Source organism: Scyliorhinus torazame, chromosome X, assembly GCF_047496885.1.
Source record: "Scyliorhinus torazame isolate Kashiwa2021f chromosome X, sScyTor2.1, whole genome shotgun sequence".
NCBI classification, from domain to species: Eukaryota; Metazoa; Chordata; class Chondrichthyes; order Carcharhiniformes; family Scyliorhinidae; genus Scyliorhinus; species Scyliorhinus torazame.
The window spans coordinates 31,254,754-31,280,457 of NC_092738.1; the positions used below are offsets into that span (position 1 = coordinate 31,254,754).

Here is a 25,704-nt window from a genome sequence, read left to right on the forward strand (position 1 = left end):
TTGCTCTGTATAATGTGCCTTTATTGAACTCACAATATATTCTACAGTTGCACTTGCATTACAACACCCGTGACAGCATGATTCAGAGAGGTCATCTCTTTTAATAGCTTCTTTTTAGAAAGGTTGTTGGTCCTAAAAATATATAGAAACAAATGAACTTTCAGTCACAAAAAAAACTGTACATTATAAAACAGTTCTCAACGGCAAAGGTGGTCATATAAAAGGGTGTTTCCTTTATGTAAAAAGAATAAGGAATGGGTTCTTTCATATGCAGACCAGTCCAGTTTCTGCATGACTGATCCTACTGACTTAATTTCCACATTGACTCAAATTATTGTTTTTGAATATTGTTTTCTCACAGGTTTTTTTTTTCCTTTGACGTTTGGTAGTGTTTGATGATGGGATACTTGCCCTCCCTTCTCTTGCCCCTCCCACTCTGTGTTTAATAAGTGTTGTAGACATCCAGAGTTTAACTGAGGCAATAGCTGCTACTGGGTCACTGTGTAAGAAAGAGCGCGCGTGTGTGTGTGAGAGGGAGTGTAAGAGCGTGTGTGTGTGTGTGTGTAGAGGTGTATGTGTGATGTATTTCTATCCCTGAAAACACTAGTCAAGGATTGGACAGATCCCAACATTTTACGTTATGTTGACAAGTTCATCTGGGGGCCCTGACCACGACTGACATTGACAGCAAGATTCTGGAGCAGGGCGTTAATGCTTCGTGTATACTACCTGGTATTATTTATAAAATGATCAGCTTTCATCATCAGCTACATACACGTAAGGGAGTGGGAGGCAAAGAGAATGTTCCTTGTACTCTTCTTAAAATTAGAGACACTCTGGAGGGTGACTTGCGGCTGTCGATAATATCTGCTGTAAAGTGGGGCGGGGTGAGACTTTAATAAAGCTTCCACTGTTACAGAGCGTACATCTTACAACCCTTTTTCGGGTCTAACGTCTCAACTTATTTTGGCCTTTCCAGGGCTGTATCACACCAGTTCCCTCCTTGACAAATAATTCCTAAGTTCTAAAAATGGTTCGTAACCACACTTAGTTTTGGTGAATTCTGTGCTCGCACGTTGAGCGAGGATAGTTCTGAAAAATGGAATACTCTGCTGATCCCTTCTCCTCTCACCTCACAGAGAAAGAAAGGAATAATTACATCTTGGTTTCACATGTCGAAATGTGAAAGTACTGCACAGGAGTGTCAGCAACCTCTATCCACCTCTCCAAATCCACCCCAGCCCGAACCTATTTCACTGAGACACGTGGCACGATTCCAACCTCACGAAGGAACCTGCCAGGTACCAGTGAGCTGAAGGACATTTGAAGGGGCAAAAGGACCCTAAAGATGGGAGCCACTGTAGATCTCAGCTGGGATGGGGACCGTTGGCCAATGTGTGAGGATTCATCTACAAGGGTGTTACCAATATTTCCTGGGGCTTATCACCACTCCCAATGGCGCTCTGGGAAGAAGAGGTAAGCATATTGGGAGGGGAATTCTCTGGAAGCAGGAACCTCAGTTCTGTGTGTATACAGCAGGTGGAAGGAGTGAAATCCCAGTTGGGATGGTCCAGTGACGATCCATCCCACCAACAGAATATTCCACCATTATCCACGGAGACTGTGCTCGACTTCCAGTGGAAACATGGAGGGGAATCCTGGCCAATGCATCTTAACCCAGCCTCAGAGGAATACCCCACACTCCCTCAGGAGGATTTTTTCCACACGGGCTTTTGTGGCCTTTCACAGTGAGATTGCCAATTCCGTGCTGTGGACCCATGTCTGTTGGGAACTCGACTGAAGCTACGGAAACCCATTTTCCCCCCTGAATCCTGACAGCAGATACCTTCGTCTCGGTTTGCACGTTCATTCCGAGAGGTGAAAAGCTAGAGGTTGTCCAAACTGCTCTCTTCCTTTAACCAGCTCAATCCCTGCTCGAGAAACTAGCTCTCACACTGACTTGGCACCTCTTCTTTCCCAGCTGCAGTTCAGCCATGTACAAACACAAACATGATTGTTTCCCTTGTTCCCAGCTTAGAGCAGTGAAAGTTTCAATCACCATCTCTTATCACAAGTGTGTCAGACACAAGCATAATTCAGATAGAATCATAGAACTGTTCACTTCAAAAGCAGAAAGCACAATCACATCTATTTTGTAATGTGTGTCAGGCAGTGTTTAACCAGACCTGGAGCAATCTGAAAAACTGACATGAAGTTTACTGCATTTATTCTTCCTTTTCTTGATTCTATTCCCAATATCCGGTTAGTCCCACACCAGACAATAATATCATGGCTGAGACCCGGCCATGTGAACAATGCGTTCGGAATGTAGCTACAGTTTGAACTTTACTGTTAACCTGTACTGAGGAACTCCGAGGAGCACAAGTGGGACCACATGTTGTGTCTTGTTACATGCATCACATCTATGACTGTATGTATCCAAATTTCAGCGTGAGCTATGACATCCATATTCGTCCCTGGAAAAGAAATTATTGCTAAATTGCTGCAGATGACACTTTTAAATCTGTAACTACATTTCCAGGAATGGTTGAGGCTGGACCAGGATTTCAATAGGACTGTGATTATTAGGGATCACTGTCGTGTCTGCACTGGGATCTTATCACTCCAGACACCACCTCGTCCGCCCCTCTCCCCCTCCCCTTCTTGAGCATGTAGTACAGTTCTGTAGCTCAGTGCAAAATTTAAAAAGAAACATAAATAATATTATTTACTAAATGTCACAAATATAAATAGATATTAGTGAAATCTGGACATGATAGGTAACTCGGTCCTTGACAGGCACAGCTCTTTGCACTGCTTATGTCCGTTGTGTGTGATGATGTCCGTCTCATTGTTGAAATAAGCCTGGGGCGGGGAGAGAGGGTCAGGGTAAGAACACAAGAAAGATTCACAGAATGTCTGGCATGCTGTTTTTAAGATGGGTGTTTCTGTGGCGATTCAGGGGTGGAATGCTTCCTGACTGACTGACCCTGGGCAACATGAGCTCAGTCAGACTTATGTGGATGGCACAGAGCCCCTTGGTTGTCACTGTTCTGTTCATCTGGTTTGTTACCTCTCACAGCCCCGGGAGAAAGCCGAATGAAAAGCCTCGACTACACAAGCGCTGACCTGCCAAGTTCCTCAGATAGATACGTCACTGTCGTGAGTCAGCACACAATCATTAAAATGGGGAAATAAGTGACTCTCTTGGGCTGGACACACACACACACACACACACACGAGTACTTAAAACAATTTAGTGAAAGCTCTCAGGTGTCACAGTGGGAGCATAAGAATGCAGGTTTCAATCTCACTCTCCTCAAATTGGTGAACACGGAACATAATTAACCTGCGTCTTTCCCAGTTTGAAATAGCTTACCTCCACCCCTCTTGAAGTGAATGAAGTACAGTGATTGGCAGCAAAATCTAATGGTATCAAGCAGTCTATAGAGCACCTCTTGTTGTGATGTCCATTCCCTACATATTCAACCTCGGCATCTAAAAGCTAAGACTGACACATTAAGGATAGGGATATTTTTTTTTAAATACTGTGGATTCAAATCCACCATCGAGCCATTGGAAACTATTTTCTTTCCAGTCCTGAGCAGCCAACGGCCCGAGGTGGCTTTTGTCAATTCACACCAAGCTCAGGTTGTACACACAGTTCCAGCAGCGAGGGGCAATGTTACTGGGCCTCAGCTTGAACTTGTTCTGCCCCAATGTCCTGGTGACTCTCTAGCTCGAATGGTAAAACTCGGCCCATCGACTTGCAAAGAATTTCCTCATTGTGTGTCCGGCCTGTCCAACCTCGGAGTCATCCTCGTTAAAGGTCATGCAGTTATCGAATACCAAGCTAGTGTCTTCAGCAAACTCCTCACAGATCAAGTATCTGTCCCAGAGAAAAGATTTCAAAAAGTTTAGTGACTTAAAAATGAGCTTTGAGCATTCTCCACTATTCTTGTCATTCCACTCGACAACACTGCATTTTGCCGCTCAGTTGGCAAATCCACTGCCCTAGGGCAGTACATGGCCACCCGCGCACTCCGCAAAGTCCCACACTGACAACACGGGCCGGTTCACACTGACAACACGGGCCGGTTCACACTGACAACACGGGCCGGTTCACACTGACACACGGGCCGGTTCACACTGACACACGGGCCGGTTCACACTGACAACACGGGCCGGTTCACACTGACACACGGGCCGGTTCACACTGACACACGGGCCGGTTCACACTGACAACATGGGCCGGTTCACACTGACACACGGGCCGGTTCACACTGACACACGGGCCGGTTCACACTGACACACGGGCCGGTTCACACTGACACACGGGCCGGTTCACACTGACACACGGGCCGGTTCACACTGACACACGGGCCGGTTCACACTGACACACGGGCCGGTTCACACTGACACACGGGCCGGTTCACACTGACACACGGGCCGGTTCACACTGACACACGGGCCGGTTCACACTGACACACGGGCCGGTTCACACTGACACACGGGCCGGTTCACACTGACACACGGGCCGGTTCACACTGACACACGGGCCGGTTCACACGGGCCGGTTCACACTGACACACGGGCCGGTTCACACTGACACACGGGCCGGTTCACACTGACACACGGGCCGGTTCACACTGACACACGGGCCGGTTCACACTGACACACGGGCCGGTTCACACTGACACACGGGCCGGTTCACACAGACACACGGGCCGGTTCACACTGACACACGGGCCGGTTCACACTGACACACGGGCCGGTTCACACTGACACACGGGCCGGTTCACACTGACACACGGGCCGGTTCACACTGACACACGGGCCGGTTCACACTGACACACGGGCCGGTTCACACTGACACACGGGTCGGTTCACACTGACAACACGGGCCGGTTCACACTGACACACGGGCCGGTTCACACTGACACACGGGCCGGTTCACACTGACACACGGGCTGGTTCACACTGACAACACAGGTCGGTTCACACTGACACACGGGCCGGTTCACACTGACACACGGGCCGGTTCACACTGACACACGGGCCGGTTCACACTGACACACGGGCCGGTTCACACTGACACACGGGCCGGTTCACACTGACACACGGGCCGGTTCACACTGACACACGGGCCGGTTCACACGGGCCGGTTCACACTGACACACGGGCCGGTTCACACGGGCCGGTTCACACTGACACACGGGCCGGTTCACACGGGCCGGTTCACACTGACAACACGGGCCGGTTCACACTGACACACGGGCCGGTTCACACTGACACACGGGCCGGTTCACACTGACACACGGGCCGGTTCACACTGACACACGGGCCGGTTCACACTGACACACGGGCCGGTTCACACTGACACACGGGCCGGTTCACACTGACACACGGGCCGGTTCACACTGACACACGGGCCGGTTCACACTGACACACGGGCCGGTTCACACTGACACACGGGCCGGTTCACACTGACACACGGGCCGGTTCACACTGACACACGGGCCGGTTCACACTGACACACGGGCCGGTTCACACTGACAACACGGGCCGGTTCACACTGACACACGGGCCGGTTCACACTGACACACGGGCCGGTTCACACTGACACACGGGCCGGTTCACACTGACACACGGGCCGGTTCACACTGACACACGGGCCGGTTCACACTGACACACGGGCCGGTTCACACTGACACACGGGCCGGTTCACACTGACACACGGGCCGGTTCACACTGACACACGGGCCGGTTCACACTGACAACACGGGCCGGTTCACACTGACACACGGGCCGGTTCACACTGACACACGGGCCGGTTCACACTGACACACGAGCCGGTTCACACTGACACACGGGCCGGTTCACACTGACACACGGGCCGGTTCACACTGACACACGGGCCGGTTCACACTGACACACGGGCCGGTTCACACTGACACACGGGCCGGTTCACACTGACACACGGGCCGTTTTTTTTACCCCCGCTTTTCTCAGCAGGTTTGGCGATGGGAGCAGAGGGGTCAGCGCGCTCCCCACCTCCTGATCAATCCCCACCAACACAGGTGACAAGAAGCAGGTCTCTTCCTGTTAACCGCCACCCAGACCCCATTATTATTGACTCGTTGTCTCTCTAACCTTCCGCTGTGACTGAGGTGAAGATACTCACTTCCCACTGATCAGCTTCCCCCTGATGGTGGAAAAGTCCATGGGCCTCTTGATGACCTTCCTGTAGCCAGGCACCAACCGTGGGTTGACAGGATGCAGGAAGGGCCAGGCATCATCGTGGGCTTCCATCTCCATGAGGATAACTCTGTGGAGAACAATTCTCACCATTAGTCTCAAATCGTGCAGTCAGATGTCTCCCGGACTAGACGCAGAGTGTGACAATAAGAGGCAGGCATACCGCAGGCACGAATAGAGCCATATTGGCGGGGGGGGGGGGGGGGGGGGCCTGCTCGTCCATGACTTTGGTAAACTCTTCAAAAAGATCAACATCTGATATTATCACTTCAGTCCTGAACTGTGCTGAATCCGGATCACAACTGGTACCAGTTACAGCTGGTTCAGTGTGCGGGGGGCAGGGGCGTGTGTGTGTGTGTGTGTGTGTGTGTGGCAGGTGGGTCATGCTGATGATGCCTCCCACAGTTCAATAGTTTAGTGACATTTGGTCTGAGCTCGTGCAGGAAGAATGACCACGAAAGTCGGGAAATGGCTGGTGTCTAACTCAACATTCTCTAACTGATATTCAGGAACAGAAATATGGGATTAGTTCAAAGGGTTGAGAATGACACAGACAAGCTGCCTCTTACTCGCACAGCATGAGGTCACTGGATTGGTCTCTGCCTGTTAATTTCTTCCTTTTGACAGCTGGCGATCCTCCTCGCATTGGACACTTTCTTCGTCGTTTTTTCAGGTATTTTCTGGGACAGTGTGGGTGAAAATACTCAAAGTCATTGGCTTTATTTACAAAATGCCGCCTGTCTCTTCTCCGTTTACTTTGCCTCTGAGCTGCTCCACTCCTCACAGACTGGCTGCTTGCCTGGAAACAGAAACAAAGCTGGTCACAGTCTTCGCAGACCCGTTACTGTCCCCGCAGCCCCGTTACAGTGTCCCCGCAGCCCCGTTAGTGTCCGCACAGCCCCGTTACAGTGTCCGCACAGCCCCGTTACTGTCCCCGCAGCCCCGTTACAGTGTCCCCGCAGCCCCGTTACAGTGTCCCCGCAGCCCCGTTACAGTGTCCCCGCAGCCCCGTTACAGTGTCCCCGCAGCCCCGTTACAGTGTCCGCACAGCCCCGTTACAGTGTCCGCACAGCCCCGTTACTGTCCCTGCAGCCCCGTTACAGTGTCCCCGCAGCCCCGTTACAGTGTCCCCGCAGCCCCGTTACAGTGTCCCCGCAGCCCCGTTACAGTGTCCCCGCAGCCCCGTTACAGTGTCCCCGCAGCCCCGTTACAGTGTCCCCGCAGCCCCGTTACAGTGTCCCCGCAGCCCCGTTACAGTGTCCCCGCAGCCCCGTTACAGTGTCCCCGCAGCCCCGTTACAGTGTCCCCGCAGCCCCGTTACAGTGTCCGCACAGCCCCGTTACTGTCCCCGCAGCCCCGTTACAGTGTCCCCGCAGCCCCGTTACAGTGTCCCCGCAGCCCCGTTACAGTGTCCGCACAGCCCCGTTACAGTGTCCGCACAGCCCCGTTACAGTGTCCGCACAGCCCCGTTAGTGTCCGTACAGCTCCGTTACAGTGTCCGCACAGCCCCGTTACAGTGTCCCCGCAGCCCCGTTACAGTGTCCCCGCAGCCCCGTTAGTGTCCGCACAGCCCCGTTACAGTGTCCGCACAGCCCCGTTACAGTGTCCGCACAGCCCCGTTACAGTGTCCCCGCAGCCCCGTTACAGTGTCCCCGCAGCCCCGTTACAGTGTCCCCGCAGCCCCGTTAGTGTCCCCGCAGCCCCGTTACAGTGTCCCCGCAGCCCCGTTACAGTGTCCCCGCAGCCCCGTTACAGTGTCCCCGCAGCCCCGTTACAGTGTCCCCGCAGCCCCGTTACAGTGTCCCCGCAGCCCCGTTACAGTGTCCCCGCAGCCCCGTTACAGTGTCCCCGCAGCCCCGTTACAGTGTCCCCGCAGCCCCGTTACAGTGTCCCCGCAGCCCCGTTACAGTGTCCGCACAGCCCCGTTAGTGTCCGTACAGCCCCGTTACAGTGTCCGCACAGCCCCGTTACAGTGTCCCCGCAGCCCCGTTACAGTGTCCCCGCAGCCCCGTTAGTGTCCCCGCAGCCCCGTTACAGTGTCCCCGCAGCCCCGTTACAGTGTCCCCGCAGCCCCGTTACAGTGTCCCCGCAGCCCCGTTACAGTGTCCCCGCAGCCCCGTTACAGTGTCCCTGCAGCCCCGTTACAGTGTCCCCGCAGCCCCGTTACAGTGTCCCCGCAGCCCCGTTACAGTGTCCGCACAGCCCCGTTAGTGTCCGTACAGCCCCGTTACAGGAGAGTTGCCTGTTTGGGGGAGAGTTGCCTGTTTGGGGGAGAGTTGCCTGTTTGGGGGAGAGTTGCCTGTTTGGGGGAGAGTTGCCTGTTTGGGGGAGAGTTGCCTGTTTGGGGATGAGTTGCCTGTTTGGGGGAGAGTTGCCTGTTTGGGGGAGAGTTGCCTGTTTGGGGGAGAGTTGCCTGTTTGGGGGAGAGTTGCCTGTTTGGGGGAGAGTTGCCTGTTTGGGGGAGAGTTGCCTGTTTGGGGGAGAGTTGCCTGTTTGGGGGAGAGTTAGGGTTAGGGTTTGCCTGTTTGGGGGAGAGTTGCGTGTTTGGGGGGAGTTAGGGTTAGAGTTTGCCTGTTTGGGGGAGAGTTGCCTATTTGGGGGAGAGTTAGGGTTAGAGTTTGCCTGTTTGGGGGAGAGTTGCCTGTTTGGGGGAGAGTTAGGGTTAGAGTTTGCCTGTTTGGGGGAGAGTTGCCTGTTTGGGGGGAGAGTTAGGGTTAGAGTTCACCTGTTTGGGGGAGAGTTGCCTGTTTGGGGGAGAGTTAGGGTTAGAGTTCGCCTGTTTGGGGGAGAGTTGCCTGTTTCGGGGAGAGTTAGGGTTAGAGTTCACCTGTTTGGGGGAGAGTTGCCTGTTTGGGGGAGAGTTAGGGTTAGAGTTCGCCTGTTTGGGGGAGAGTTGCCTGTTTGGGGGAGAGTTAGGGTTAGAGTTCGCCTGTTTGGGGGAGAGTTAGGGTTAGAGTTTGCCTGTTTGGGGGAGAGTTGGCTGGAATACAATCGTACACGTGTAACCCTCTTCATCACTAGCCTAATAGCTCCTGTTGGAAAGTGTGCACGTGATGCTTTGGAAGAGGGCCTGGCCTTGTTCTGACTTGGAACTTGCTCAAAGGACTGGAAATGATCTGGTCCCATGGAACCAGGGAGGGGGCAGAGAGAGAAAACTAGCAGGAAATGAATGCTTGCTGGGAGGGGCAGACTGCATTCAGAGGGCGATCGATGTGTATGTGTTGGATTCGTCAGCAATAAAGGGTAACTAACTTTGTGTGTTTTTAGAAGGAATTTACTGATAGACTGTCTGACCATGAGGACCGATTCAGAATCTCGATGCTGCCTAACTAGAAGCTCCTTACCGCAGCGGTGCAGATGGGACAGAACCAGTCTCCCTCTGGGATCTCCACAATCTTGGGCTTGAGGCAGTACGTATGACATCCTTGATCACAGTTGTCACACAACAGCAAAAACTCATCTTTGTCCCCCTTTCGACAGATCTGACATGACTGTAAAATGAAGCAGGGAAGGCACAATGACTGAGTTCCACCGTTCAAATCCACTTGAGAATGCAGCCGTATACAAGTGTATTCGTGTTGGGCGGAAGCAGGGTTGAGTGCAGGTTTAATGCCCCCCCATTCAGAACCAGCCCCCCCGTATCCAAAGTCACATTTTACAATGGTGCGGTGATGGTGTGCCCCTGGAATAGTGCTCCAGCCTTCAACACAAGAAGCGTAAAACCTGACTAAATGTAGCTGCTTCTCAACCAGTGACACGTTGTGAGAATCCATTTGCTGTAGCAGCTGGTTCACGAACCTCTCAGATTCGCAACAGTGGTGACCGTATGGAGAACATGGACTTACTGCCCATGGACAGTAATGGGACCCCGGCCCTGCCACAAGTACCCAGCATGGTCAGTCTCACCATGAGAGAGACCATACGCAGGTGTGCCCCTGAAGGGCGGGGGTGGGTTCGCAAGTAAAGATCAGGGCCGAAATTCTCCGGAAACGGTGCGATGTCCGCCGACTGGCGCCCAAAACGGCGCAAATCAGACGGGCATCGCGCCGCCCCAAAGGTGCGGAATGCTCCGCATCTTTGGTGGCCGAGCCCCAACCTCGAGGGGCTAGGCCGACGCCGGAGGAATTTCCGCCCCACCAGCTGGCGGAAAAGGCCTTTGGTGCCCCGTCAGCTGGCGCGGCAATGACATCTCCGGGCGGCGCATGCGCGGGAGCGTCAGCAGCCGCTGACCGTTTCCCACGCATGCGCAGTGGGGAGAGTCTCTTCCGCCTCCGCCATGGTGGAGACCGTGGCGGAGGCGGAAGGGAAAGAGTGCCCCCACGGCACAGGCCCGCCCGGGGATCGGTGGGCCCCGATCGCGGGCCAGGCCACCGTGGGGGCACCCCCCGGGGCCAGATCGCCCCGCCCCCCCCCCCAGGACCCCGGAGCCTGCCCGCGCCGCCTTGTCCCGCCGGTAAGGTAGGTGGTTTAATTTACGCCAGCGGGACAGGCATTTTAGCGGCGGGACTTCAGCCCATCCGGGCTGGAGAATCGCGCGGGGGGGGCCCGCCAACCGGCGTGGCGCGATTCCCGCCCCCGTGGAATATCCGGTGCCGGAGACTTCGGCAACCGGCGGGGGCGGGATTCACGCCAGCCCCCGGCGATTCTCCGACCCGGCAGGGGGCCGGAGAATCTTGCCCCAGGGATTTGTTCTTGGCAGAGACCTGGAAACAGTCCAGCCGGTATGAATAAAAGGTGCAAGTTAGAGAGACAACAGACTGAGCTGAGACATCAAGACAGATGCAACAGAATGTCATTACATTGATATCATGAGCGGCATTGGCTACAAGACTGGAGTATCACACTTACCACTTTCATAATAGATTTCTCCCAGGCAATGGCCCTCTCGAGTTGTTGAATGCACATGAATACCTGAGCAGCGTTGGTGCATTTCAGTAAGGTTTCACGCCACACACTCAGTCCAGGAGAGATGTGACCTTCGTTACTGTGTGAAGACACAAAGGAAACCTCTCAGGGACGTGTTCACTCAGTGTCAGCCACAATGCTGCCATTGGCACACAGCCAACCCAGGAGATCCACAGGTGGCAGCAGGTTACTGACCTCCCCTCCAACGACATTATTATACATCCGCCACATCCCTCCAATAACAACGCTGGGCGCAAGTCAAGCTCGGAACCCCCTCTGGGACCTAAACTCCAGGGCAGAAATTCAGCAGCTTTCTTGAACTATCGAATCAACCTGCTGTTGGGGCCGGTTCGCTGGATATATTCAAGTGGGAGCTGGGCGTGGCCCTTACGGCTAAAGTGATCAAGGGGTATGGAAAGAAAGCAGGAGTGGGATACTGAATTTGCAAGATCAGCCATGATCAGATTGAATGGTGGAGCAGGCTCGAAGGGCCGAATGGCCTCCTCCTGCTCCTAGTTTCTATGTTAACCTGAGGTACTTGTTATCTTACATTTAAGAGGTGATAAACTGCCAGCCAGCCTCCTGTTCAATACAGACTGACAACACAAAGGGTCCCAAACTGCCGACATGTACTCAGGAAATCTAGACCAGAATGTAACTACATATTTGTGATGAATATTGACAGTATAAATTACCTGTACTGGTTAGCATCATTCACACCCTCTGCGAGAGCAGCACTCACTGTCACTGCGTTCTCCAGTTTCCCCGACACCAGGATGCACAGTGGTTCTTTCAGATATCGTCGCTCTACGTTTAACTCCAATGCTGCCAAGCGGGTTACAGCCAAATCCAGGGGATTGTTATTCCGCCGCATTAACTCCATCTCCTCCTCGTCTTTCACTTTCCCCTCTCCTGAGATGAGCCACTGCTGATCGAAATATACCAGGTCGTCTCGAGTGGAGTCAGTGTCAGGACTGGTCCAGCCCTGTGCAAATCAAAAGCATCGCTCAGCACTCGTGTGGAAATACAAGGTGAGTGTGTCACAGTGTCATGTGCCAGTGAGGCTAGAAATAGGAGGATAGTGCAGCTAAACACGTGGCTAATTTAGTGGTGTAGGAGGGAGGGTTTCAGATTTCTGGACCATTGGGATCTCTTCCGGGGCAGGTGGGACCTGTACAAGAAGGAAGGGTTGCATCTAAACAGGAGGGGCACCGATATCCGGCTGGGAGGTTTGCTAGATTCATTCGGGAGGATTTAAACTAATATGGCAGGGGGGTGGGAACCAGAGCGTTAGCTTAGAAGGTGTAATAACTGAAGGGGAAATAGGGAACCAAAATAATAGAACAACATCACCCTCATTCAGAGCAAAAAGGTGACAAGTGTGAGACGGGAGGTGGCCAATGCAGGATTGAGGGTGTTGGACCTAAATGCGCGCAGTACACGGAACAAGGTAAATGAGCTTGTTGCGCACATTGAAATTGGCCGGTACGATGGTGTGGGCATCACAGAAACGTGGCTGCAAGGGGATCAGGGCTGGGATCTAAATATCCAAGGATATATGTCCTATCGAAAGGACAGGCAAATGGGCAAAGGGGGCGGGGTTGCATTGTTGGTAAGGAATGAAGTTAAATCGATAGCAAGGAGCGATATAGAATCTCTGTGGGTACAGTTGAGGAATCGCGAAGGTAAAAAGACCCTGATGGGAGGTATGTACAGTCCCCCTAGCAGTAGTCCGGATGTGGGCAGAAAATAAATCGAGGGATAGAAAAGGCATGTAAAAAAGGCAATATTAAATAAATCATCAATATTGTCTGCTTCTTGAACAACGGCCGCTCTTTTCCCCTCTCACCGCCACTAAAACCTTCATTCACGCCATTAAGACCATCACACCCAATGACCTTCCCCCTCTGTCCCCCCACCTACCCTGCTCCACTCATGTAGAACACCACCGATCTCATTTGCTCCTGTACGATTCACCTCTCACACCCATCAGTGCGCACCTTCGTTATTCTCAGTACATCAACTTCAAAGCCGTAAGCCTCGTCTACAAATCTTTCACAGCCTCATTCCACCCCACCTTCTGCAACTTCTTCAAGCTCTCCCTCCCTGCTCGCACCCTCTCTGTGTGACCCTCAATCAGGGTCGATCCTTCAGCCATTTTATCCCTGTACTCTGGAACTCATCCTTTCCCAAAGCCATCCACATTGGTACATCTCTACCTCGCCTTCAGAATCTTCCTGTGACAGTGCTTTGGGCCACCTCGCCCCTCTGACTGGGGTCTGACTCGAAAGGTGCAAATTAAATGCGAGTTGTTGTTGCGTGGGGAACAGAACGTCAAAACTTGAAAAGGGAATTGAGAATTACCTAACGCTTCAATTGTCGCTCTATCCTCACGTAGCAACAAGTCTTTGACTTGGTACACTGTAGGTGTACATGGTAGGCCAGTGTCTGTCAGCATGTGATTGATCAGTGTGCCCAGGGGCACATTATATTCCCTCGGTGATACCCAGTGGCTGGAAGCATTTTCTTACCTTCGCCTGCAGACTTGCAGATATTACTCTCTGCTCCAGAGCCTCCAGGTAGCGCAGGGCTGCGAGATCGACTGAAAAGGCCCACTTCTCTGGTTTCCACTTCTCCACCATTTCCTTGGTGACGAACTGCTCCTTGTCATTGTGAAAGAGGGAATCTGAGAAAAGAGAGAAAGTCGGGGACGTAAATACAGAGTTTTAAAAAATAAATTTAGAGTAGCCAATTATTTTTTTTCCCAATTAAGGGGCAATTTAGCGTGGCCAATCCACCTGCCCTGCACATCTTTGTGTTGTGGGGGCGAAACCCACGCAGACACGGGGAGAATGTGCAAACTCCACACGGACAGTGACCCAGAGCCGGGATTCGAACCCGGGTCCTCAGTGCCGCAGTCCCAGTGCTAACCACTGCGCCACATGTCGCCCATATAAATACAGAGTTAAACAGACCTCAGGTGGAGCTGTTATTGGACTCCACAGCCGAGTGTGAGTCAGGCTCAGTTCAGAGTCTAGCTTCTGAATGCGATGCAGTAACCCCTCCCCAGTCAAATAGGCTGCCAACGTTTACTGCCCAGGCTTGCAAATGAGCAATGCCAACTGGGTGAGGCTATTGGCAGCTAGGAAGCTGGAGCCTGCAATAGTCAGCACCTTTGCAAAACGAGATATTACAGAAACTGCATGGAAGGAGCTCACAAACAAAACATCGGCTTACTGAGTACCAACATACAAAACAGCACCAACTAACATCATGCCAAGCCTCTCTGCTTTACGCGAGTACCAAGCACAACAAAACCTCGACATCGGTGCCCAGCAGCCAGAGTCCTACCTGTTTTCTCTCTCGTGCAAGCTTGACTGACATGGTCCATGTGTTTGAGGAGTTGTTTGTGTAAGGCCTTTTCCCGGACCCCCCTCGGGTGAAGTGCTTTGAGCAGGCAATTTAGCTGCTCCAGGTTTTCAATCTGCCACCAGTCTTTCTGCATCTCTACAAAGGGAAAAGAACACACAATTAGTGCACGATTCCAGTGGCAGAGCTGAGCTCCTCTGGCATTGGGAATAACATCAAAATGGTGCACTTCAATCCTAGTCCAACCATGTGCAGTTTAAGCTGTAAATAAATTCTACAGAACTGTTCGCTTTCCAAATCTAATGTATGTGACGCTTCAGGGCAGCTTTCTGTAACATCCGGCATGGCGGACAGGCACCAGGCTATCGAGTTAACGCCCTTACAACATGGTGCAAAGTCTGAACTAGTACACAGCTTAAAAAATGAATTTCTATAGGGCCTTTCACAACCTCTCAGGATGTTCCAAAGAAATACCTTTTCCAGCGACTGTTAATGCAGCAAATGCAGCAGCCAAGTTGCGCACAGGAAACTGGCACAAATTCGAGAAATGAAATGAATGAATGAAAACCGCTTATTGTCACAAGTAGGCTTCAATGAAGTTACTGTGAAAAGCCCCTCGTCGTCACATTCCGGCGCCTGTTCGGAGAGGCTGGTACGGGAATTGAACCGTGCTGCTGGCGATTTAGCCCAGTGCTAAACAGCCCCTATGACCAGAATGACCAGATCATCTGTTTTTCTGAAGTTGACTGAGGAGTAAATATTGGCCATGATTCTGGGGAGGTCTGCCCTGAAAAAGTGCCACCCGAGAGACTTGACATGGGCCTCACATTAACAACATGTCCAAAAAACAGAGCACCTCTGACAGTGCGGTGCTCCCTCAGTGCTGTCACTCTGACAGTGCGGAGCTCCCACAGTAATGTCACTCTGACAGTGCGGAGCTCCCTCAGTGCTGTCCTCTGACAGTGCGGAGCTACCTCAGTGCTGTCACTCTGACAGTGCGGCACTCGCTCAGTACTGTCACTCTGACAGTGTGGAGCTCCCTCAGTGCTGTCACTCTGACAGTACGACACTCCCTTAGTACTGACCCTCTGACAGTGCTGCTCTCCCTCAGTACTGACCCTCTGACAGTGCGGCACTCCCTCAGTACTGACCCTCTGACAGTGCGGCACTCCCTCAGTACTGACCCTCTGACAGTGCTGCTCTCCCTCAGTACTGACCCTCTGACAGTACTGCTCTCCCTCAGTACTGACCCTCTGACAGTGCTGCTCTCACTGACCCTCTGACAGTGCTGCTCTCCCTCAGTACTGACCCTCTGACAGTGCGGAGCTCCCTCAGTACTGACCCTCTGACAGTGCTGCTCTCCCTCAGTACTGACCCTCTGACAGTGCTGCTCTCCCTCAGTACTGACCCTCTGAGTGTGCGGAGCTCCCTCAGTACTGTCACTCTGAGGTGATTATCAGCATCGGAATTGCAGGCTAATCTATCTATGCTGTATCATTTTGTGTTTCTCTGCAACTAAAGGGTTTTAAAAATAAATTTAGAGTACCCAATTATTTTTTTCCAATTAAGGGGCAACATAGTGTGTCCAATCCACCTAACCTGCACATCCTTGGGTTGTGGGGGTGAGACCCACGTAAACACGGGGAGAATGTGCAAACTCCACACAGACAGTGACCCAGGGCCGGGATCGAACCTGGGACCTCGGCGTCGTGAGGAAGCAGTGCTAACCACTGCACCACCCTGACTAAAGGATTAACCTATAAACTCAAATTGTCTTGATGCCAGAATTGCATAGCCAGGCAGCAATAGAATTTTTATAAAGAACAGGACACGACAACAAAAGGTGTTCTAGACCGTTAATGTGGAGGTTCAGCAGGGAACGTCACATGCTAGTTGTGACAGTCAGCAATCAAACCACTCAACAGCTCCTCCTTTACATTGTGAGCTGAGGCTTTAGTGCGTACCATTCCAGATCCCAAACCCTCAGGCTGCTGCTCCAGTGCAGTACTGAGGGAGTGCTGCACTGTCAGAGGGTCAGTACTGAGGGAGTGCTGCACTGTCAGAGGGTCAGTACTGAGGGAGTGCTGCACTGTCAGAGGGTCAGTACTGAGGGAGTGCTGCACTGTCAGAGGGTCAGTACTGAGGGAGTGCTGCACTGTCAGAGGGTCAGTACTGAGGGAGTGCTGCACTGTCAGAGGGTCAGTACAGAGGGAGTGCTGCACTGTCAGAGGGTCAGTACTGAGGGAGTGCCGCACTGTCAGAGGGTCAGTACTGAGGGAGTGCCGCACTGTCAGAGGGTCAGTACTGAGGGAGTGCTGCACTGTCAGAGGGTCAGTACTGAGGGAGTGCCGCACTGTCAGAGGGTCAGTACTGAGGGAGTGCTGCACTGTCAGAGGGTCAGTACAGAGGGAGTGCCGCACTGTCAGAGGGTCAGTACTGAGGGAGTGCTGCACTATCAGAGGGTCAGTACTGAGGGAGTGCCGCACTGTCAGAGGGTCAGTACTGAGGGAGTGCTGCACTGTCAGAGGGTCAGTACTGAGGGAGTGCCGCACTGTCAGAGGGTCAGTACTGAGGGAGTGCTGCACTGTCAGAGGGTCAGTACAGAGGGAGTGCCGCACTGTCAGAGGGTCAGTACTGAGGGAGTGCTGCACTATCAGAGGGTCAGTACTGAGGGAGTGCCGCACTGTCAGAGGGTCAGTGCTGAGGGAGTACTGCACTGTCAGAGGGTCAGTACTGAGGGAGTGCCGCACTGGTAGAGGGTCAGTACTGAGGGAGCTCGGCACTGTCAGAGGGTCAGTACTGAGGGAGTGCCGCATTGTCAGAGGGTCAGTACTGAGGGAGTACTGCACTGTCAGAGGGTCAGTACTGAGGGAGTGCTGCACTGTCAGAGGGTCAGTACTGAGGGAGCGCTGCACTGTCAGAGGGTCAGTACTGAGGGAGTGCCGCACTGTTAGAGAGTCAGTACTGAGGGAGTGACGCACTGTCAGAGGGTCAGTACTGAGGGAGCGCTGCACTGTCAGAGGGTCAGTACTGAGGGAGTGCCGCACTGTCAGAGGGTCAGTACTGAGGGAGAGCAGCACTGTCAGAGGGTCAGTACTGAGGAAGTGCCGCACTGTCAGAGGGTCAGTACTGAGGGAGTGCCGCACTGTCAGAGGGTCAGTACTGAGGGAGTGCTGCACTGTCAGAGGGTCAGTACTGACGGAGTGCTGCACTGTCAGAGGGTCAGTACTGAGGAAGTGCCGCACTGTCAGAGGGTCAGTACTGAGGGAGTGCTGCACTGTCAGAGGGTCAGTACTGAGGGAGTGCCGCACTGTCAGAGGGTCAGTACTGAGGGAGAGCAGCACTGTCAGAGGGTCAGTACTGAGGAAGTGCCGCACTGTCAGAGGGTCAGTACTGAGGGAGCTCGGCACTGTCAGAGGGTCAGTACTGAGGGAGTGCTGCACTGTCAGAGGGGGAGTGCTGAGGGAGTGCTGCACTGTCAGAGGGTCAGTACTGAGGGAGTGCTGCACTGTCAGAGGGTCAGTACTGAGGGAGTGCCGCACTGTCAGAAGGTCAGTACTGAGGGAGTGCCGCACTGTCAGAGGGTCAGTACTGAGGGAGTGCCGTACTGTCAGAGGGTCGGTACTGAGGGAGTGCCGCACTGCCAGAGGGTCAGTACTGAGGGAGCTCGGCACTGTCAGAGGGTCAGTACTGAGGGAGCTCGGCACTGTCAGAGGGTCAGTACTGAGGGAGTGCTGCACTGTCAGAGGGTCAGTACTGAGGTTGCTGCACTGTCAGAGGGTCAGTGCTGAGGGAGTGCTGCACTGTCAGAGGGTCAGTACGGAGGTTGCTGCACTGTCAGAGGGTCAGTACTGAGGGAGTGCCACACTGTCAGAGGGTCAGTACTGAGGTTGCTGCACTGTCAGAGGGTCAGTACTGAGGGAGTGCTGCACTGTCAGAGGGTCAGTACTGGGGGAGTGCTGCACTGTCAGAGGGTCAGTACTGAGGGAGTGCCGCACTCTCAGAGGGTCAGTACTGAGGGAGCTCGGCACTGTCAGAGGGTCAGTACTGAGGGAGTGCTGCACTGTCAGAGGGTCAGTACTGAGGGAGTGCTGCACTGTCAGAGGGTCAGTACTGAGGGAGTGCTGCACTGTCAGAGAGTCAGTACTGAGGGAGCTCGGCACTGTTAGAGGGTCAGTACTGAGGGAGCTCGGCACTGTCAGAGGGTCAGTACTGAGGGAGCTCGGCACTGTCAGAGGGTCAGTACTGAGGGAGCTCGGCACTGTCAGAGGGTCAGTACTGAGGGAGTGCTGCACTGTCAGAGGGTCAGTACTGAGGGAGCTCGGCACTGTCAGAGGGTCAGTACTGAGGGAGTGCCGCACTGTCAGAGGGTCAGTACTGAGGGAGTGCTGCACTGTCAGAGGGTCAGTACTGAGGGAGTGCTGCACTGTCAGAGAGTCAGTACTGAGGGAGCTCGGCACTGTTAGAGGGTCAGTACTGAGGGAGCTCGGCACTGTCAGAGGGTCAGTACTGAGGGAGCTCGGCACTGTCAGAGGGTCAGTACTGAGGGAGCTCGGCACTGTCAGAGGGTCAGTACTGAGGGAGTGCTGCACTGTCAGAGGGTCAGTACTGAGGGAGCTCGGCACTGTCAGAGGGTCAGTACTGAGGGAGTGCCGCACTGTCAGAGGGTCAGTACTGAGGGAGTGCTGCAATGTCAGAGGGTCAGTACTGAGGGAGTGCCGCACTGTCAGAGGGTCAGTACTGAGGGAGCTCGGCACTGTCAGAGGGTCAGTACTGAGGGAGTGCCGCACTGTCAGAGGGTCAGTACTGAGGGAGCTCGGCACTGTCAGAGGGTCAGTACTGAGGGAGTGCCGCACTGTCAGAGGGTCAGTACTGAGGGAGTGCTGCACTGTCAGAGGGTCAGTACTGAGTGAGCACTGCACTGTCAGAGGGTCAGTACTGAGTGAGCGCTGCACTGTCAGAGGGTCAGTACTGAGTGAGTGCTGCACTGTCAGAGGGTCAGTACTGAGGGAGTGCTGCACTGTCAGAGGGTCAGTACTGAGGGAGTGCTGCACTGTCAGAGGGTCAGTACTGAGGGAGCTCGGCACTGTCAGAGTGTCAGTACTGAGGGAGTGCTGCAGTGTCAGAGGGTCAGTACTGAGGGAGTGCTGCACTGTCAGAGGGTCAGTACTGAGGGAGCGCCGCACTGTCAGAGTGACAGTACTGAGGGAGTGCTGCACTGTCAGAGGGTCAGTACTGAGGGAGTGCCGCACTGTCAGAGGGTCAGTACTGAGGGAGCTCGGCACTGTCAGTGGGTCAGTACTGAGGGAGTGCTGCAGTGTCAGAGGGTCAGTACTGAGGGAGCTCGGCACTGTCAGAGGGTCAGTACTGAGGGAGTGCCGCACTATCAGAGGGTCAGTACTGAGGGAGTGCTGCACTGACAGAGGGTCAGTACTGAGGGAGTGCTGCAGTGTCAGAGGGTCAGTACTGAGGGAGCGCCGCACTGTCAGAGGGTCAGTACTGAGGGAGCGCCGCACTGTCAGAGGGTCAGTACTGAGGGAAAGCTGCACTGACAGAGGGTCAGTACTGAGGGAGTGCTGCAGTGTCAGAGGGTCAGTACTGAGGGAGCGCCGCACTGTCAGAGGGTCAGTACTGAGGGAGTGCCGCACTGTCAGAGGGTCAGTACTGAGGGAGCTCGGCACTGTCAGAGGGTCAGTACTGAGGGAGTGCGGCACTGTCAGAGGGTCAGTACTGAGGGAGCTCGGCACTGTCAGAGGGTCAGTACTGAGGGAGTGCTGCACTGTCAGAGGGTCAGTACTGAGGGAGTGCTGCACTGTCAGAGGGTCAGTACTGAGGGAGTGCTGCACTGACGGAGGGTCAGTACTGAGGGAGTGCTGCAGTGTCAGAGGGTCAGTACTGAGGGAGCGCCGCACTGTCAGAGGGTCAGTACTGAGGGAGTGCCGCACTGTCAGAGGGTCAGTACTGAGGGAGCTCGGCACTGTCAGAGGGTCAGTACTGAGGGAGTGCCGCACTGTCAGAGGGTCAGTACTGAGGGAGCTCGGCACTGTAAGAGGGTCAGTACTGAGGGAGTGCTGCACTGTCAGAGGGTCAGTACTGAGGGAGTGCCGCACTGTCAGAGGGTTAGTACTGAGGGAATGCTGCACTGTCAGAGGGTCAGTACTGAGGGAGCTCCGCACTGTCAGAGGGTCAGTACTGAGGGAGCTCCGCACTGTCAGAGGGTCAGTACTGAGGGAGTGCTGCACTGTCAGAGGGTCAGTGCTGAGGGAGTGCTGCACTGTCAGAGGGTCAGTACTGAGGGAGTGCTGCACTGTCAGAGGGTCAGTACTGAGGGAGTGCCGCACTGTCAGAGGGTCAGTACTGAGGGAGTGCCGCACTGTCAGAGGGTCAGTACTGAGGGAGTGTCGCACTGTCAGAGGGTCAGTGCTGGGGGAGTGCCGCACTGTCAGAGGGTCAGTACTGAGGGAGTGCCGCACTGTCAGAGGGTCAGTACTGAGGGAGCTCCGCACTGTCAGAGGGTCAGTACTGAGGGAGTGCTGCACTGTCAGAGGGTCAGTGCTGAGGGAGTGCTGCACTGTCAGAGGGTCAGTACTGAGGGAGTGCTGCACTGTCAGAGGGTCAGTACTGAGGGAGTGCTGCACTGTCAGAGGGTCAGTACTGAGGGAGTGCCGCACTGTCAGAGGGTCAGTACTGAGGGAGTGCTGCACTGTCAGAGGGTCAGTACTGAGGGAGTGCTGCACTGTCAGAGGGTCAGTACAGAGGGAGTGCTGCACTGTCTGAGGGTCCGTACTGAGGGAATGCCGCACTGTCAGAGGGTCAGTACTGAGGGAGTGCCGCACTGTCAGAGGGTCAGTACTGAGGGAGTGCTGCACTGTCAGAGGGTCAGTACTGAGGGAGTGCTGCACTGTCAGAGGGTCAGTACTGAGGGAGTGCTGCACTGTCAGAGGGTCAGTACTGAGGGAGTGCTGCACTGTCAGAGGGTCCGTACTGAGGGAGTGCTGCACTGTCAGAGGGTCAGTACTGAGGGAGTGCCGCACTGTCAGAGGGTCAGCACTGAGGGAGCTCTGCACTGTCAGAGGGTCAGTACTGAGGGAGCTCTGCACTGTCAGAGGGTCCGTACTGAGGGAGTGCCGCACTGTCAGAGAGTCAGTACTGAGGGAGTGCCGCACTGTCAGAGGGTCAGTACTGAGGGAGTGCCGCACTGTCAGAGGGTCCGTACTGAGGGAGTGCCGCACTGTCAGTGGGTCAGTACTGAGGGAGTGCCGCACTGTCAGAGGGTCAGTACTGAGGGAGCTCTGCACTGTCAGAGGGTCAGTACTGAGGGAGTGCTGCACTGTCAGAGGGTCCGTACTGAGGGAGCTCCGCACTGTCAGAGGGTCAGTACTGAGGGAGCTCTGCACTGTCAGAGGGTCAGTACTGAGGGAGTGCTGCACTGTCAGAGGGTAAGTACTGAGGGAGTGCTGCACTGTCAGAGGGTCAGAACTGAGGGAGTGCTGCACTCTCAGAGGGTCAGTACTGAGGGAGTGCTGCACTGTCAGAGGGTCCGTACTGAGGGAATGCCGCACTGTCAGAGGGTCAGTACTGAGGGAGTGCCGCACTGTCAGAGGGTCAGTACTGAGGGAGTGCTGCACTGTCAGAGGGTCAGTACTGAGGGAGTGCTGCACTGTCAGAGGGTCCGTACTGAGGGAATGCCGCACTGTCAGAGGGTCAGTACTGAGGGAGTGCCGCACTGTCAGAGGGTCCGTACTGAGGGAGTGCTGCACTGTCAGAGGGTCAGTACTGAGGGAGCGCCGCACTGTCAGAGGGTCAGTACTGAGGGAGTGCCGCACTGTCAGAGGGTCAGCACTGAGGGAGCTCTGCACTGTCAGAGGGTCAGTACTGAGGGAGCTCTGCACTGTCAGAGGGGCCGTACTGAGGGAGTGCCGCACTGTCAGAGAGTCAGTACTGAGGGAGTGCCGCACTGTCAGAGGGTCAGTACTGAGGGAGTGCCGCACTGTCAGAGGGTCCGTACTGAGGGAGTGCCGCACTGTCAGAGGGTCAGTACTGAGGGAGTGTTGCACTGTCACAGGGTCAGTACTGAGGGAGTGCCGCACTGTCAGAGGGTCAGTACCGAGGGAGCGCCGCACTGTCAGAGGGTCAGTACTGAGGGAAAGCTGCACTGACAGAGGGTCAGTACTGAGGGAGTGCTGCAGTGTCAGAGGGTCAGTACTGAGGGAGCGCCGCACTGTCAGAGGGTCAGTACTGAGGGAGTGCCGCACTGTCAGAGGGTCAGTACTGAGGGAGCTCGGCACTGTCAGAGGGTCAGTACTGAGGGAGTGCCGCACTGTCAGAGGGTCAGTACTGAGGGAGCTCGGCACTGTCAGAGGGTCAGTACTGAGGGAGTGCTGCACTGTCAGAGGGTCAGTACTGAGGGAGTGCTGCACTGTCAGAGGGTCAGTACTGAGGGAGTGCTGCACTGACAGAGGGTCAGTACTGAGGGAGTGCTGCAGTGTCAGAGGGTCAGTACTGAGGGAGCGCCGCACTGTCAGAGGGTCAGTACTGAGGGAGTGCCGCACTGTCAGAGGGTCAGTACTGAGGGAGCTCGGCACTGTCAGAGGGTCAGTACTGAGGGAGTGCCGCACTGTCAGAGGGTCAGTACGGAGGGAGCTCGGCACTGTCAGAGGGTCAGTACTGAGGGAGTGCTGCACTGTCAGAGGGTCAGTACTGAGGGAGTGCCGCACTGTCAGAGGGTTAGTACTGAGGGAATGCTGCACTGTCAGAGGGTCAGTACTGAGGGAGCTCCGCACTGTCAGAGGGTCAGTACTGAGGGAGCTCCGCACTGTCAGAGGGTCAGTACTGAGGGAGTGCTGCACTGTCAGAGGGTCAGTGCTGAGGGAGTGCTGCACTGTCAGAGGGTCAGTACTGAGGGAGTGCTGCACTGTCAGAGGGTCAGTACTGAGGGAGTGCTGCACTGTCAGAGGGTCAGTACTGAGGGAGTGCCGCACTGTCAGAGGGTCAGTACTGAGGGAGTGTCGCACTGTCAGAGGGTCAGTGCTGGGGGAGTGCCGCACTGTCAGAGGGTCAGTACTGAGGGAGTTCCGCACTGTCAGAGGGTCAGTACTGAGGGAGCTCCGCACTGTCAGAGGGTCAGTACTGAGGGAGTGCTGCACTGTCAGAGGGTCAGTGCTGAGGGAGTGCTGCACTGTCAGAGGGTCAGTACTGAGGGAGTGCTGCACTGTCAGAGGGTCAGTACTGAGGGAGTGCTGCACTGTCAGAGGGTCAGTACTGAGGGAGTGCCGCACTGTCAGAGGGTCAGTACTGAGGGAGTGCTGCACTGTCAGAGGGTCAGTACTGAGGGAGTGCTGCACTGTCAGAGGGTCAGTACTGAGGGAGTGCTGCACTGTCAGAGGGTCCGTACTGAGGGAATGCCGCACTGTCAGAGGGTCAGTACTGAGGGAGTGCCGCACTGTCAGAGGGTCAGTACTGAGGGAGTGCTGCACTGTCAGAGGGTCAGTACTGAGGGAGTGCCGCACTGTCAGAGGGTCAGCACTGAGGGAGCTCTGCACTGTCAGAGGGTCAGTACTGAGGGAGCTCTGCACTGTGAGAGGGTCCGTACTGAGGGAGTGCCGCACTGTCAGAGAGTCAGTACTGAGGGAGTGCCGCACTGTCAGAGGGTCAGTACTGAGGGAGTGCCGCACTGTCAGAGGGTCCGTACTGAGGGAGTGCCGCACTGTCAGAGGGTCAGTACTGAGGGAGTGTTGCACTGTCAGAGGGTCAGTACTGAGGGAGTGCCGCACTGTCAGAGGGTCAGTACCGAGGGAGTGCCGCACTGTCAGAGGGTCAGTACTGAGGGAGTGCCGCACTGTCAGAGGGTCGGTACTGAGGGAGTGCCGCACTGTCAGTGGGTCAGTACTGAGGGAGTGCCGCACTGTCAGAGGGTCAGTACTGAGGGAGCTCTGCACTGTCAGAGGGTCAGTACTGAGGGAGTGCTGCACTGTCAGAGGGTCCGTACTGAGGGAGCTCCGCACTGTCAGAGGGTCAGTACTGAGGGAGCTCTGCACTGTCAGAGGGTCAGTACTGAGGGAGTGCTGCACTGTCAGAGGGTAAGTACTGAGGGAGTGCTGCACTGTCAGAGGGTCAGGACTGAGGGAGTGCTGCACTGTCAGAGGGTCAGTACTGAGGGAGTGCTGCACTGTCAGAGGGTCCGTACTGAGGGAATGCCGCACTGTCAGAGGGTCAGTACTGAGGGAGTGCTGCACTGTCAGAGGGTCAGTACTGAGGGAGTGCTGCACTGTCAGAGGGTCCGTACTGAGGGAATGCCGCACTGTCAGAGGGTCAGTACTGAGGGAGTGCCGCACTGTCAGAGGGTCCGTACTGAGGGAGTGCTGCACTGTCAGAGGGTCAGTACTGAGGGAGCGCCGCACTGTCAGAGGGTCAGTACTGAGGGAGTGCCGCACTGTCAGAGGGTCAGCACTGAGGGAGCTCTGCACTGTCAGAGGGTCAGTACTGAGGGAGCTCTGCACTGTCAGAGGGTCCGTACTGAGGGAGTGCCGCACTGTCAGAGAGTCAGTACTGAGGGAGTGCCGCACTGTCAGAGGGTCAGTACTGAGGGAGTGCCGCACTGTCAGAGGGTCCGTACTGAGGGAGTGCCGCACTGTCAGAGGGTCAGTACTGAGGGAGTGTTGCACTGTCAGAGGGTCAGTACTGAGGGAGTGCCGCACAGTCAGAGGGTCAGTACCGAGGGAGTGCCGCACTGTCAGAGGGTCAGTACTGAGGGAGTGCCGCACTGTCAGAGGGTCGGTACTGAGGGAGTGCCGCACTGTCAGAGGGTCAGTACTGAGGGAGTGCCGCACTGTCAGAGGGTCAGTACTGAGGGAGCTCTGCACTGTCAGAGGGTCAGTACTGAGGGAGTGCTGCACTGTCAGAGGGTCCGTACTGAGGGAGCTCCGCACTGTCAGAGGGTCAGTACTGAGGGAGCTCTGCACTGTCAGAGGGTCAGTACTGAGGGAGTGCTGCACTGTCAGAGGGTCAGTACTGAGGGAGCTCTGCACTGTCAGAGGGTCAGTACTGAGGGAGTGCCGCACTGTCAGATAGTCAGTACTGAGGGTGTGCTGCACTGTCAGAGGGTCAGTACTGAGGGAGTGCCGCACTGTCAGAGTGTCAGTACTGAGGGAGTGCTGCACTGTCAGAGGGTCA

The 25,704-nt window shown here is 54.9% G+C and overlaps 1 protein-coding gene across 2 annotated transcripts in view; it reads right to left on the minus strand.

Moving 5' to 3' along the window:
- The window catches only part of LOC140405484 (bromodomain adjacent to zinc finger domain protein 2A-like), a 389,217-nt gene continuing 363,513 nt past the window's right edge, over positions 1 to 25,704 (minus strand). For both annotated transcript variants that reach the window (XM_072493982.1, XM_072493981.1), the window contains exons 21-28: positions 14,515 to 14,670; positions 13,695 to 13,849; positions 11,859 to 12,148; positions 11,107 to 11,242; positions 9,603 to 9,749; positions 6,828 to 7,057; positions 6,185 to 6,328; positions 1 to 3,889 (exon numbers count right to left, since the gene is read on the minus strand). In XM_072493982.1, coding sequence (XP_072350083.1) covers positions 3,736 to 3,889; positions 6,185 to 6,328; positions 6,828 to 7,057; positions 9,603 to 9,749; positions 11,107 to 11,242; positions 11,859 to 12,148; positions 13,695 to 13,849; positions 14,515 to 14,670 — 1,412 coding nt within the window. In that variant the 3' untranslated portion in view covers positions 1 to 3,735. The remainder of the gene's footprint in view (positions 3,890 to 6,184; positions 6,329 to 6,827; positions 7,058 to 9,602; positions 9,750 to 11,106; positions 11,243 to 11,858; positions 12,149 to 13,694; positions 13,850 to 14,514; positions 14,671 to 25,704) is intronic.